We start from the raw sequence: 16,033 nt of genomic DNA, 5'->3' as shown, positions 1-16,033 counted from the left end.
AGCCCACTTTAGACTCACAAGTGATCAAAATATTATACAAATATTATTCCAGGGTCATTAAAACACTTACCATCAAGGGGAGAAATGGACAAATATATATTATAAATTCAAAACCTCACTCTATGTCTCAATATTTAAGAGTTTGGTGTAGAAGGGAAAATACACGTGGGAGCACTTCCTTTGCATTTCCTTTGCTTTTAAATGCTTCTTTTGTTATTATTTGAATGTTCTGATTTAGAACCATGGTCTGAATTTTCTAAACACCTTAGCCTCAGGTAGACCGGCCAGCATTTCAAAATTCACCAACTAAACAGTGAAGTGTCAACCAAAAAAAGCCTCCTCTGGGTCAAAGACAAAGAACGAACACGGCTGCTACGCTATGCTCTGAGAAATGATGGCTTTTTTATAGCCCCACATGCCAGTAACTGCAGGAGGCCTGAAGCCAAAGGAGGGATGCATCAAAACATTGCTGGGCTCCTGACGCCGCGCCCACGCTGCCGGCTGGGGTTGCTCCGGTTTGGTTTCCTGTAAGAGGGGAAAGAGCGCCTATTTGGTGTATCTGCCCCCAAAACAGGAACACAGATTGGGCTTCTCAGTAGCAACTTTCTTTCACCCGCCCCCAGAAATACCACCTGAAAATAGTTAATCAAATAGCTCCAACAGGCAGGAGGCTCAAAAGACCAAATTCTATAAAAACAACTGATTATTATTGTTGACTTATTATTGCTAGGACACTGAAAATTGTGAGATTCTCATCAAGCGCTATAAAGCCTTCTCATTTTAAGTTTGTAGCGTCCCTACGCCCCCCCGCCCCTGAGTCAGCCTCTCATTTTATGAAGAGCCACTGACATGCTCGCCCTGCCCGTGCCCTGGAAGTCCATCACAGCCCCAAACGCTCTGAAACAATAAAACACAGATGCGTGGCACCCTCCTCCCTGTGCCCCTTTCTGTGGCTTGTCTTCTCCTCTGGGAAACCCAATTATCAAAATACAGAAAGCAAACGTGTAAACACTGAGTAGTAAACGTGCAGACTCACTAACGTCTCACTCACCTTCCCAAGACACTAACAAATGGAAGCACCATCGTGCCGTGTCAGGGCCGGACCTGGAGCTTCTGGGCCAGGAAGCCTGCTGGGCTAGGACCACCCACCTCCTGCTCACCAAGGCTGAGGGCACTGGTTTTTGCCTCTGTGGACATGACTTTGGCCTTAACACCCACCATAACCAAATGTCTACTTCAGGATGGAAGAGGTCTGGGGCTCAGGGAAATAACAGACTTGTCTCACACGCGACTATTCTTTTACATATTCCAATCATAATTAGACTAACCCTACGAGATGCCTATGAATTACGCACGGAACTGCCAACCATCCAATGTTGGACCCAGATGAGCTGGAAATGAAAGCTACCAGAATGAACTAGTGAAACTGAAGACCTTCATAACCTCGGGACAACAATGATTACTTAAACCCAAAGTTAAAAGTGTGTAGCTTTGGGCTTCCCTGGTGGCGCAGTGGTTGGGAGTCTGCCTACCAATGTAGGGGACACGGGTTCAAGCCCTGGTCTGGGAAGATCCCACATGCCGCGGAGCAACTGGGCCCGTGAGCCACAGCTACTGAGCCTGCGCGTCTGGAGCTTGTGTTCTGCAAAACGAGAGGCCGCGACAATGAGAGGCCCACGCACCGCGATGAAGAGTGGCCCCCGCTCGCCGCAACTAGAGAAAGCCCTCACACAGAAATGAAGACCCAACACAGCCTAAATAAATAAATAAATTTAAAAAAAAAAAAAAAAGTGCGTAGCTTTGATTAACGCTGTAGCTTTTGCAGAAGTCACTTTGACTAATGCAGTAACTTTTGCAAAAGTCACTGTAAGTGAAGTTAAAAAGCAAAGGGTTATTGACTATGAGAAAATGTTTTGAGTATATTAAACAGAAATCGACCCAGATTAAATAAATAAAACCCGCAAATCAATAAGAAAAAATAACGATAGAGAAAAAGGGCAAAGATTAAGGATACGCGAATAAGAGAAATCCAAATTGCCTATAATTTTATTTCTTAAATGTGCATCTTCATGAGTTACCAGCCGTCTGCAAATTAAAATGAGATGCTGTTTCTCATCCAGATTGACACAGATTTTTAGAAATGAATCATTCAAACTAGAAAGAATTCAGAGGACACTGGATTAAATGAGATAACTTAAAGAACCCAGACCACAAAGACAGCTACTTTGTAAATAAACACAGAGCATTCCTGTCATTTTCGGTGACTTGCCTGTGCACACCCTCGTGACAGGTGTGCAAAGAGGAAAATACAACTATGTTATATTTGGAGTGAAGAATCACTCCAAAAAAATAACTGGTCAGTATCTAGTAAAACTGCAAATCTCACAGCCCACTACCCCGGCAACACCACTTCTGGATATATTCCTTAGAGAAATTTACAAATTTATCTGCGTCTGAAGACACGTAAGAGCTTCTTTGCTGTAACACTGTGTACACTGTATGAAAAAAATTAAAATGAGCAAAGGAACACTTGTGGCCTCTTCAAATTATGAACCACCACATAGTGTTCAAGAAGACTGAACCAGACTTAAATATATTAACATGGACAGAATTTAAAAACACAAGTTGACAGGGGGAAAAAGGCAGATGCACAATACTTATGGTATGATATATTTCTTAAAATTAAAGTACCATAAAACAATGTTACACATTGGGGATGTTACAGGAATATGTATATACAAGTAAACTCAACCCACAATACTGGTTGCTTCTTGGGAGTGGGAAGGACAGGGGTGATCAGGAGGGACTTAAATGCTGCCTGAGAGGTTTTCTTTTAAAAAAAGGTAGAGAATTCAAAAGCAAATATGACAGAAGACTTAACTGTTATTTACTGGGGATGACTAGGAATATGCCTGTTTTACCATGTCTGTTTTTCATTTTCTTAATTTCTCAAAGTGAAAATTCTCCTAGCTGCTAAGCCACCTGGGTGAAGAAGACACCTTGATCCTACCATCACAGTGTCTGCTGTCCCAGAAAAGCTGAACTGAGAAGCACAGAAGGAGGCAAAGAAGGACTGAAGAGTCCTTCCCTGTCTGCCCCCCAAAGTCTTTCCACATCTTCGTGAGGACTTTTTATGCTTCCACTAGCAATTCTAAGAATTTGCCCTGAGCTGTACCTCCAGTTAATTTTACTATGTGGCATACCTTTGAGTTTTCTGATTATACAGAAGTCTTCCATTACTCTCTTTTGCTACATATCTTACAGTTTCCCCAGAGACAACACCCAGAGACCACCACACAGGTTTGGCTGACTGATGGAGAAACTCCACAGAGCACAAAGGAACATCTGTGATGAACCTGGGTCTCACAGGTGTACAAAATGCAAAACAAAGCAAATGAAAAGGTGGAACTCTCTTTGCCTCTATTTTAAAATGTCAAAAGAAACTCACTTGCCAAATAGATGACGAAAGGTTAATACTGCTAATATTCAAAGAAAAGAGAATGAAAGGAAATGAAGACAGTCTAAGAGACCTCTGGGACAACATTAAACGCACCAACATTCGCATTATTCAGTCCCAAAAGGAGTACAGACAGAGAAAAGACCTGAGAAAATATTTGAAGAGATTACAGTCGAAAACTTCCCTAACATGGGAAAGGAAACAGCCACCCAAGTCCAGGAAGCACAGACAGTTCCAGGCAGGATAAATCCAAGGAGAAACACACCAAGACACATAGTAATCAAATTGACAAAAATTAAAGACAAAGAAAAATTATTAAAAGCAACAAGGGAAAAACAACAAATAACATACAAGGGAACTCCCATAAGGTGAACAGCTGCTTTCTCAGCAGAAGCTCTACAAGCCAGAAGGGAGTGGCACGATATATTAAAAGTGATGAAACAGAAGAAACTACAACCAAGATTACTCTACCCAGCAAGCTTTACAGACAAGCAAAAGCTAAAAGAATTCAGCACCACCAAACCAGCTCTACAACAAATGCTAAAGGAACTTCTCTAAGTGGGAAACAAGAGAAGAAAAGTGACTTCCCTGGTGGCGCAGTGGTTAAGAATCCACCTGCCAATGCAGGGGACACGGGTTCGAGCCCTGGTCTGGGAAGATCCCACATGCCGTGGAGCAGCTAAGCCCATGCACCACAACTACTGAGCCTGCGCTCTAGAGCCCGTGAGCCACAACTACTAAGCCCACATGCTACAATTACTGAAGCTCGTGTGCCTAGAGCCCATGCTCTGCAACAACAGAAGCCACCACATTGAGAAGCCCACACACCACAACTAGAGAAAGCCCGCACCCAGCAACAAAGACCCAATGCAGCCAAAAATAAATAAATAAATAAATAAATAAAATTTTTTTAATGTAAAAAAAAGAGAGAGAGAAGAAAAGGACCTACAAAAACAAACCCAAGGGTTTCCCTGGTGGCGCAGTGGTAGAGAGTCCGCCTGCCAAGGCAGGGGACACGGGTTCGTGCCCCGGTCTGAGCCTGTGCTGCAACAGGAGAGGTCACAACAGTGAGAGGCCCGCGTACCGCAAAAAAAAAAAAAATTAAGAAAATGGTAATAGTAACACACATATCGATAATTACCTTAAATGCGAATGGATTAAATGCTCCAACCAAAAGACACAGGCTCACTGAATGGATACAAAAACAAGACCCATATATATGCTACCTACAAGAGACTCACTTCAGACCTAGGGACACATACAGACTGAAAGTGAGGGGATGGAAAAAGATATTCCAAGCAAATGGAAATCAAAAGAAAACTAGAGTAGCAATACTCATATAAAATAAAATAGACTTTAAAATAAAGAAAGTTACAAGAGACAAGGAAGGACACTACATAATGATCAAGGGATCAATCCAAGAAGAAGATATAACAATTATAAATATATATGCACCCAACAAAGGAGCAGCTCAATACATAAGGCAAATGCTAACAGCTGAAAAAGAGGAAATCGACAGGAATACAATAATAGTGGGGGACTTTAACACCTCACTTACACCAATGGACAGATCATCCAGACAGAAAATTAGGGCTTCCCTGGTGGCGCAGTGGTTGAGAGTCCGCCTGCCGATGCAGGGGACACGGGTTCGTGCCCCGGTCCGGGAGGATCCCACATGCCGCAGAGCGGCTGGGCCCGTGAGCCATGGCCGCTGAGCCTGCGCGTCCGGAGCCTGTGCTCCGCAACGGGAGAGGCCACAACTGTGAGAGGCCCGCGTACCGCAAAAACAAAAACAAAAACAAAAACAGAGAGAAAATTAATTAGGAAGCACAAGCTTTAAATGACACAATAGGCCAGACATATTTAATTGATATTTATAGCACATTCTATCCGAAAACAGCAGATTACACTTTCTTCTCAAGTGCACATGGAACATTCTCCAGGATAGATCACATCTTGGGTCACAAATCAAGCCTCAGTGAATTTAAGAAATTTAAATCATATCGAGCATCTTTTCTGACCACAATGCTATGAGATTAGAAATAAATGACAGGGAAAAAAATGTAAAAAACACAAACACATGGAGGCTAAACAATACATTACTAGATAACCAAGAGATCACTGAAGAAATCAAAGAGGAAATCAAAAAATACCTTGAGACAAATGACAATGAAAGCACGATGATCCAAAACCTATGGGATACAGCAAAAGCAGTTCTAAGAGGGAAGTTTATAGCAATACAATCTTACCTCAAGAAACAAGAAAAATCTCAAATAAACAATCTAACCTCACACCTAAAGGAACCAGAGAAAGAAGAACAAACAAAACCCAAAGTTAGTAGAAGGAAAGAAATCATAAAGATCAGAGCAGAAATAAATGAAATAGAAACAAAGAAAGCAATAGCAAAGGTCAATAAAACTAAAAGCTGGTTCTTTAAGAAGATAAACAAAATTGACAAACCTTCAGTCAGAGTCATTAAGAAAAAGAGGGAGAGAACTCAAATCAATAAAATTAGAAATGAAAAAGGAGAAGTTACAACGGACACCACAGAAATACAAAGCATCATAAGAGACTACTACAGGCAACTCTATGCCAATAAAATGGACAACCTGGGAGAAATGGACAAATTCTTAGAAAGGTATGACCTTCCAAGACTGAACCAGGAAGAAATAGAAAATATGAAGAGACAAATCACAAGTAATGAAATTGAAACTGTGATTAAAAATCTTCCAACAAACAAAAGTCCAGGACCAGATGGCTTCACAGGTGAATTCTATCAAATATTTAGAGACGAGCTAACACCCATCCTTCTCAAACTCTTCCAAAAAATTGCAGAGGAAGGAACGCTCCCACACTCATTCTACGAAGCCACCTGATGCCAAAACCAGACAAAGATACTACAAAAAACAAAATTACAGACCAATATACTGATGAGTACAGATGCAAAAAATCCTCAACAAAATACTAGCAAACAGAAGCCAACAACACATTAAAAGGATCATACACCATGATCAAGTGGGATTTATCCCAGAGATGCAAGAATTCTTCAATATATGCAAATCAATCAATGTGATACACCACATTAACAAATTGAAAAATAAAAACCATATGATCGGGCTTCCCGGGTGGCGCAGTAGTTAAGACTCCGCCTGCCAATGCAAAGGACATAGGCTCGAGCCCTGGTCCAGGAAGATCCCACATGCCGCGGAGCAACTAAGCCCGTGCACCACAACTACTGAGCCTGTGCTCTAGAGCCCGCAAGCCACAACTACTGAGCCCGCGCGCCGTAGAGCCCGTGCTCCGCAACAAGAGAAGCCACCGCGATGAGAAGCCCACGCACCGCAATGAAGGGTAGCCCCCGCTCACCGCAACTAGAGAAAGCCCGCACACAGCACCAAAGACCCAAAGCAGCCCAAAATAAATAAACAAAATAAATAAATTAAAAAACAAACAAAAAACCCATATGATCATCTCAATAGATGCAGCAAAATCTTTTGACAAAATTCAACACCCATTTATGATAAAAACTCTCCAGTAAGTGGGGATAGAGGGAACTTACCTCAACAGAAAAAAAAAAAAAATACTGCTAATATTCAACAAGCTCTTACTAATTTGTAAGACAAAATAAACTCCCTAAGAAAAAATGAGACCAAAAAACCCAAAACAAAACACAAACATGGAATTCACAAGAGGTGAAATTAAAATGGCCAAGAAGCATCATAACCATTTAGGGGGTGAGGGCTTCATCTGCATCATCCCATTTAACCCTCAAAGTCACCCTATGGGAGCAGCACTTGCCAATAACACTTGGGAAGGTGAAGCAGCATCTCCAGGATCTCAGAGCAGATAAACAGATTACAAATCAGTCTTGACCACTGAGCCTTATGGCAGAAAGAAGATGACTGACTGATCCCCTGCTGGGAAGGATATCTGGAAAGCGGCCTTCTCATGCAGTCTTCCTGGGGGTGCAAATACCAACAGCTGGGCAATAAGTATCTAAGGTGTTATCAGCGTGCACACCCCACTGCCCACAACCCCACTTTGGGAAGTACACTCCAAGAAGATAATCTCAGAAGTTCTAAAAGGTACATGTAAGTCCCATGTAAGTCCCATGAACTCCTATAAAAGGCACAAAGGCACTCTTGACAGCACTGTTTACAAAAAGAAAAAACTGCAAACTTAAACGTCTATCAGTAAGGGACTAGTCTGTGGCATACATAGACAGTGGAACACTATGAAGCTTTTTTTATACTAAATTTTTCCAAAATTTTAAGAATGGCTTATCTTTGATTGCAGGGGTCGCGGAAGATATTTTACTTTCTTCCCTTTGTTGTCCTTCGCTGTTTGATTTTTTTTTCTTACCTATTGTTTTTACCAAAACATGAGAGCTTACTGAACATCAGAGATCTATCAACGTTCAAATGAACAGAGAGACTTGAACTATGGATTAGGTAAAGCTTTCTTCCTGAGATTTGTTACAAAACTACTCACTATCCTCACTTCGGCCACCACCATCCCTGAGGGGAGGCATCAGCCCCCTGCAGCACTGCCCGGCTCCACCCACCGCTCCACAGACCAGGTCCTCGCCCTCAGGAGACACTCCAAACCCTCGGGCTCCCCTAACTATTCAAGTTCACCCTCATCGTTCCCGTCAGCTCCGCCCCCAAGGACTGGGGACCAAGGACAGACGTCAGCTTGCTCCCCGGCCTAAACTCAGCCCCAGCTCGCGTCACTGCCCTCGGCGTCCTGGCCCCCGCAGCTAGGGGACCCCTCACCCCTCTCTGATCACCCCATGCAGGCAGAACCCGGTCCGCCGCCCACCCGGAACTCCACCGCGCCCGGAACCCGCGGTCCCGGGTCTGTGGCAGGGCCCCCCGGGGTCACAGCACGCCCCGGCGGCCGGGACCCTCCTGGAGCACCGTTCCGAGGTAGGTGCCCTTCCAGAGCCCGTGGTGACCCCGCCCAGAGCTTCCCCCGGCCAAGCCCCCTCAACCAGGCCCCGCCCCGACGCACTCACCCTCGCGGCAGCGCCGCCTCCAGATGGTGTCGGTGTGCAGGATGCGCCGGAACTTGGTGCAGACCTGGGCCAGGCTGGGCAGGTCGGTGCCGGGCAGCGAAGCGAAGATCTCCACAAGCAGCTCGGGCGGCAGCTCCAGCAGCGAGCAGCGCGGGGGCGACGAGGGGCCCGCGCTCCGGCCGTCCCCCGCCCCGGCCAGCGCCGCCGCGCCCGCCTCGATGCGCTCTTCCTCGGGGTCCGTGTCCGGCTCGCTGTCGGCCGCTGCCGCCTCGGCCGGGCCCCGGCGCTGCTGGCGGCGCCGGCATCCCCGCGACGGGCCCACGCCGCAGAGGCGAGCGCACACCGCCATGCCGGCGACTGACGGCCGCCGCGCCGCCGCCGCCGCCGGTGCGCACGCGCCGCCAGAGAGCCGAGCCCCGCCCCACCCCGCAAGAGAGCCTATCCCCGCCCCGGTGAGAGTCTAGCCCCGCCCCCTGATGAGTCGAGCCCCGCCCTCCGGAGGATCCGAGCCCCTGCCCCAGGAAAACAAGACACGCCCCTGGGATTCGAGCCACACCTCTCCCGACTGTCAAGCCACGCCCCGAATGCATAGGCGACCTCGCGGTCTAGGGCTTGGCCCCGCCCACCAGGGGGAACCTGCAAAGACCTGGGCCGAACCCGAATGCCTCCCGCCTACCCCCGCCCTCCCGTGTCATTGAGACCGTCTCTCCGCGGCCCCACGACCCCACGACCCCCGGGGGGACCGGCGCCTGGGCAGCAAATGGCGCGCTGTCGGGTGTGAGGGCTGAACTTACCACCTCCCGAGTATGTGGCTGACGCGCTCTTCCCGAGATCAGCCCCGAACACCCTACGGGGCACCTCCCCCCAACCCAGAATGCCCCAGGAAGGCCCGAAGGGCCCCCGCAAAACCCCCCAGGAAGGCCCAAAGTTGCCCCCCAAGAACCCCCCCCGAGCACCCTTCCATGAAGAATCCTCCAGGAAAGCCCAGAGGACACTGCTCCGAGGACCTCCCAGGAAGGCCTGGAGGAGCCCACCAGAACTCCCCAGAGGACCCCAAGAACCTCGCGCTAGGTGTGTAGTCAGTCTGATCTTGCTGTGCCCTAGTTACCTTATTTATTGGGTTCTGGAGGCTGACTGGGGCCTAGGGCGGGGGTGGAGAATGTGCAGACCTTCTCCTGACAGTGGCTTCACCTTAAGGAGCGCTGATAACAAGAAACTGTCCAGAGAGGAGGGCCAAGGGTATGGATGTGATTACAAGATTACAGGATTATAGGAGCCTCTGCCTGGGTGGGCCCAAATCCTTTCTGGTCAAGACTGACTTCAACGCCCTGAAGTGCTGGAGAGCCCTTCAGGAGCCCAAAAGGAAGACTAACCAGAGCCCGAAAGGAAGTTAAGAATCCACAGCCCACCCCAGTGTTTCTGGTCAGTGTTTCTATTTCTACTCAAATAGAAAATAGTGACCGCGCCAGTTCCCTGGGCCCAGCCTCCACAAGGTCCTGGCTATTCACTACCTCCCTAAGGAGGTCTCCAAGCAGAAGAGAGGGCTGCCTACCCCAGTCCACAGAATCCCATAAACAAGGAAGTTCATCTTCTGACAGAAGTAACCATTCTGTACTTCAAACCTCGACCATCTCAACTCCAGGCAATTGAAAAACAACATGTAGGGACTTCCCTGGTGGCGCAGTGGTTAAGAATCCGCCTGCCAATGCAGGGGACACAGGTTCAATCCCTGGTCCGGGAAGACCCCACGTGCCACGGAGCAGCTAAGCCCGTGCCCCACAACTACTGAACCTGCGCTCTAGAGCCCGCGAGCCACAACCACTGAGCCCACGTGCCACAACTACTGAAGCCCGCACGCCTAGAGCCCGTGCTCCACAACAAGAGAAGCCATCCAATGAGAAGCCCGCGCACTGCAACGAAGAGTAGCCCCAGCTCGCCGCAACTAGAGAAGAGTCCGCGCGCAGCAATGAAGACCCAACACAGCCAAAAATAAAAATAAATAAATTTTTCAAAAAAAAAAGACTCCGCACTCAAAAAAAAAAAGAAAAACATGTACCTGCCCTCCCTGTATCTCAACGGTTTTTCAAACTGTCCTCCACCCTGTTATCAGAACTCTCTTCCTGCAAATAGCAACACATAAACAAAAGCATACTCATCACTTCACTCACCTATTTAGAAACATTTGACTTCTTATGACATCACACAAAGTACCTCACAATCCTGTCCTAACTTCCCAGTCTGGCGTCATCTCCTGTGTCTCTACTGAAACTCACCGTGTCTGCCCCTTGTTCAAGCTGTCTCCTCTGCCAGGTGAACCCTCTCCCCAGTCTATGCCAGTAAACAGCCACACCTTCTCAGAATGTCCCTTTATTACAGCACCATCATTTGTTTTGTTACAAACATTTGCTTCCTTTAGTAGCAGCCTTACTAGATGTATCTCCTGTCACATGATAGACCTGCTAACACACATCATGTAATCAGCAAATGTGTACTGACTAAATGTTCAATGAAAAAGGAACAAATGATAAACTGGCTAGAAGGCTAAAAAGTGAGGAACGTGAACCAGATTTAGAGAAGACTAGTGGATTTATCACCTGAACCATCCAAGCTAGCAAGTCTCCCAGCAAACAGAAATGCATTAACTAATGTAATAAATATTTATAGAATGCCTGACTAACCTACATGCTATGTTCTCTGTGGACCCATAGATTGTAAAGCATGAACTTTGCTGTTGTATATTTCAATCAGTTTGTTTTCTTAAATCTATCTACTCCCTACTAGGTCCTATTAATAAAATACAGTATTCACCAATTAATAAAATACAGTATTCTCCTATTAATAAAATAGAGTATTCTCAGGTCCTATTAATAAAATACAGTATTAATAAAATACAGTTTAGAGTACATTAAAATGTACAAAAATTTCCATCGTTAGAAGAATGGTTAACGTATGTTCACAATTTGAATAATGCATAATTCAGTGAAAAGATACCTCTAAATCTATATATTCTTGACAGCAGGAACGACAGAGCGCTGTGTACAATAACCCACAAAGGTGTGAAAGGATGGAATTTGTGCTGACCATCAGAACAGAAAGAAAAGGATGGCCGTGAGAGCTTGGGTAATCCATATCGGTGGAGAGGAACCAGAGGCGAAGAGTTAGGCTGTAGCAGAGAACTATTACACATTGAACCCTGAAAGCTTTGTGTCCTTGAAACTTTTACAATCCCTTATATAGAACTGTATCCCTTACAAAGAACGCTAAGGAGGATACATTCATAAATGAGAAAAACCAAGATAGAAGAGGCCCTTTTATGGAAAATTTTTTAAATTCTATACAATTTTAAGTTTTACTTTTTATTTCCAGTTATTACAAAATTTTGGCTCTATTCCCCATGTTGTACAATACATCCTTGAGCCTGTCTGACACCCAAAAATTTGTGCCTCCCTCTCTCCCACTCCTATATTGGCCCCCCCAGCGGTAACCACTAGTTTGTTCTCTGTATCTGCGAGTCTGCTTCTCTTTTGTTATGTTCACTAGTTTGTTGTATTTTTAATTTAATTATTTTTTTTCAAGAAAGCAAAGTGAGGATTTACTAAGCGAAAGTACCATCTCAGTGGGAGAGTGGGCAGACTCAGGTGAGTAGCTGCCTAGTTTGTTGTATTTTTTACTCATACCACGTATAAGTGATATCATACAGTATTTGTCTTTGTCTGGCTTATTTCACTTAGCATAATGCCCTCCAATCCATCCATGTTGCTGCAAATGGAAAAATTTTGCTCTTTTTTATGGCTGAGTAGTATTCCATTGTGTGTGTGTGTGTGTGTGTGTGTGTGTGTGTGTATACATATATATATATATATATATATATATATATATACGTATATATATCACATCTTTATCCATTCATCCCTTGATGGGCATTTAGGTTGCTTCCATATCTTGGCAATTGTAAATAATGCTGCTATGAACATTGGGGTGCATATATCTTTTCGAATTAGTGGGGTTTTTTCAGACATATATTCAGGAGTGGAACTGCTGAGTGATATGGTAGGTCTATTTTTAATTTTTTGAGAAACCTCCATACTGTCCTCCACAGCGGCTGCACCAAGAGCTCATTTGTTTTAACAGTATGTCGGGAATATAAGAATGAAGTCTTTGTTAGTGAGAACTGATAACAACTAAGGAAATTAGTAGAGTACAGGACGAGGCATTTCTCAATTGGTTGCCTCAAAAGTAGTCGTTCTTTCAGGTTGCCCCTGAAAGTAGTAGTTCTTGAACTTAAGAAAACCCTGTTAACTTTCCCCTTGCTGGTTCTCAGAATCCAGATGTGAAAAAATGGCATCTTGCCCACTGCTCAGAAGAAACAGTCAAGGTGAATGGAAAGAAGGGAAAATATTCAAAGGCTAAACAAGAGGTGTGAGGTGCGAAATAAGAGTCTCAATGATTACATCCTTTAGTCCCAACATGGGCAAAAAGCTGGAAAAATAGCAATCCTTCAGAATTTGTTTGGAATTAAACAAGCAAAAAACTACAACAGAGAAAAAAACCCTGTGGAATGCCTGACAGCTCCATTAGTTGCTACACACTCACTTAAGAGACAATGTTAGGTTTTAGGAGTGATTTGAGATCACTTTCCTGCACGCACCAGTGTGCTGGTTTCTGAAGTTGTACACCAGAGCCAGAGCGTCCTGGGAGAGGAAGCACTTCCACATGGTGCCCTTCTCGCTTCGTACAATCCCTCCTGGACCTGGTGAAGACACTCCTAAGGACTGCAAGCTATGGAGCATCGACTGCAAAACCCTCCTGGCTGAGTCCTTTCTGAGAACAGCGGGAACACTGCTCTTGAGCAATACTTGTTTGTTTACTTTAGCTAAAGAGCAGAGGTGACACAAGACTGATTGGACCACTGGCCAATAGTGGCCCAGACAGCAAGGAGGGTGGAATATCTTTCCCAATCAGAAAGAAGAGAGGCAGGACAGGCCGGGCAGGCCTGAAGAGCTGAACTAACTGTCAGTGTGACTTGCCCTCCATACTGAGTGTGGCAAAATAACCCTAACGTGTTCTGCGCCGCCAGTTAATGTTTCACGCTTTGTGTTTTTGTTTTTTTTTCATGCCTCGTTTAACAGATTCTTAGAAATAGCGAGACAGCATGATTTACAGCATGTTACTTCACTAATGCTGGGACATCATATTCAATTTCTAGCTGTTACCTTATAGAAAGAAATAGGGCAAGAGTTACTTAAAACTGACTCTGCTTGCCTTTCTAGAATGATTATTTAATAGCTTAAGAGTACCATGAGATTTCTGGAGAAACACTGAATAAATTCACATGACAGATGCGGTCTTTTCTACTGTATGTGGATTATTTCAAAGAAGAGTAATATTTGTTAATCGTTTAAAAATAAACCGTACTATTCTTATATTAACTAGCTTAAAATAGATCATGATATTAATTTACCACTCTGAATATCATTTACTACGTCGAACATATATTAAACTGCAATCTGGGGGGAGATTTCCCTGGTGGTCCAGTGGTTAAGACTCTGCAGTTCCACTGCAGGGGGCACGGGTTCCATCCCTGGTCGGGGAACTAAGATCCCTCATGCCACATGGCACAGCCAAAACTAAACAAAAACAAAACTGCAATCTGGGGGCACATGAAATTTTTCACATACACTCAAGCACACTTGTTTTCAAATTTTACATGAAGTTATGGTACTTCTTGGTTGATATTTATTTGCATATGACTAAATTAGTAAACTAAATATAATTTATATTTTATTTCAATATGTTGTTCTTACCTGCTCATGAGACACCTTTACACACCAATTGCTCTGGATGATTTTTCTGAGACACCGATAGGGAAGTGTGGTTTTAGATTCAAGTAGAAAGTGGAGATAATAGCATAGCAATCACTGTAAATGTGCACTTCAGTACTTGAAAATCACAAAGAGTAATCCTGTCCCATCTCTATCACAGCCCTTGAGGTAATCCCTGGGGCAGTGAACCCAAGGCCTGAGGTTATTTGGTAAAGCTTTATGGATGCCTAAGGGACTGGGAAAATATGAAACTCTCCTTCCCCTCCCCCCAGCTCCAGATGCCTGATATCGATTTTTTTTTTTCACTCGTCTTGCATTTGGAACAGTTGTCCAGCAAGGGAACAAAAAGTCCATTTCTTACAAACTACCAATTAAGCCAAAAAAGCACTCACCAGTCAATACTCAATATCATAAAAACCCAGAAAAGAAAGCAATACACAGTCCACGCTCTCATTTAAGACTTCGAAACTGATCATTCTGTGTCTGGCAGAAGGTAGGTACACTTACTGGATTTCCCCGCGCCCCCCTCATCGTCACAGAATAAATCAAAAACAACCAAGATAGTACACTTGGAGCTTAAAACCTTCCTTTGGAACATTGGAAAACAGACAGAATGTTTAAGTCATCTTTATTAACTGTACACTATTAGAGATTTTTCAAGGTAAAGAACTGTGACAGAAAGAGGAGAAAAAAAAAAAAACCTGGGAAAGTGACATATGCACAAATGCACTTTTCTTTCGTAAATAGTGGCACAGTACAGAGCTACAACTAACATCACTGTTCTGGCAGCTAATTATAGAAGATACTTGGCTACTCTGTAAAGAAAGAAATTCCAGGTGCATTGGAACCCCTTTGAGAAATATATTTTAGTAGGTTTTGTATGTTTGTATAATAACTGTATATTAGCACAATACAATTACTTTATGAAACAGACATTTTAAGAAAGGCTTTTACAAACTCAAAAAGGGGAAAATACTTTCAAAGTATGAAATATTAAACAGCAAAAACAGCCAAAGAATCACGTGCTGTTCATTCAGATACCTGTTTATCAGATGTTTGAGTTGGGCAATAACTGATTTGATAACTAAACGTTGCGTAGTATCTATATTCTACCAGGCCCCTTTCATTTGCTCCTCAGAAAGCACTTGGAGTTCTAAAATAGTATTGCCCTCTTACACACGAGTCGGAGACTGAGAAAAATGGTTACGTATTCAAGGTAGCTCAGCTAGTTAGTGTTTGAAAGACTGAGCGGTGTGAACACGGGTAAGACTCCGTATCTGAGACCAGCAGAGATGAATGAAAGGCAGTGAACCCTGCCCACGTGTGGGCAGGCCCGCGCCCTGTCAGCGAAGGTGATGCCCAGGGCTCATTCGACCACCTGAGTTACCTGAGGTCGGATGCCGAGCTCAGGGCACGGACTTCCTCCAGGGCCGGACTTTACCGACCATAACCTGAAATAACACAGTTGCGGTTCTTTTCCTAGTTGGGACAATGCGTGCCGGAAGTTACCAGTGGACAGTTTCCTTAAAAAAGAAGAGAAAACTGAGACGTACTTGACGTGGAAGCCAACGAAAACAAACAAAGACACAAAAAGCCGCCGGCGGAAAAGCACCAGCAGCCCCAAAGGAGGCAGGGGCACAACACCCCTTTATTTTCAGGTGCAAACATCACCAGGCATCAGAACCGGCACCGGGAACAGGAGCGAGGCCGAGTCGCGGAAGCTCGGCCGCAGGGGCA

At 44.7% G+C, this 16,033-nt stretch overlaps 1 protein-coding gene across 3 annotated transcripts in view; it reads right to left on the bottom strand.

Moving 5' to 3' along the window:
* The window catches only part of FBXO31 (F-box protein 31), a 45,444-nt gene extending 36,603 nt beyond the window's left edge, over positions 1 to 8,841 (bottom strand). For all 3 annotated transcript variants that reach the window (XM_027119042.1, XM_027119045.1, XM_027119046.1), the window contains exon 1: positions 8,475 to 8,841. In XM_027119042.1, coding sequence (XP_026974843.1) covers positions 8,475 to 8,823 — 349 coding nt within the window. In that variant the 5' untranslated portion in view covers positions 8,824 to 8,841. The remainder of the gene's footprint in view (positions 1 to 8,474) is intronic.
* Between the last annotated feature and the right edge of the window lie 7,192 nt (positions 8,842 to 16,033).

The sequence above is a fragment of the Aethalodelphis obliquidens genome, unplaced genomic scaffold, assembly GCF_003676395.1.
Source record: "Aethalodelphis obliquidens isolate GAN/ISIS:26980383/991018 unplaced genomic scaffold, ASM367639v1 scaffold20, whole genome shotgun sequence".
Classification (NCBI taxonomy): Eukaryota; Metazoa; Chordata; class Mammalia; order Artiodactyla; family Delphinidae; genus Aethalodelphis; species Aethalodelphis obliquidens.
This window is presented reverse-complemented; position numbering and strand designations above follow the sequence as displayed.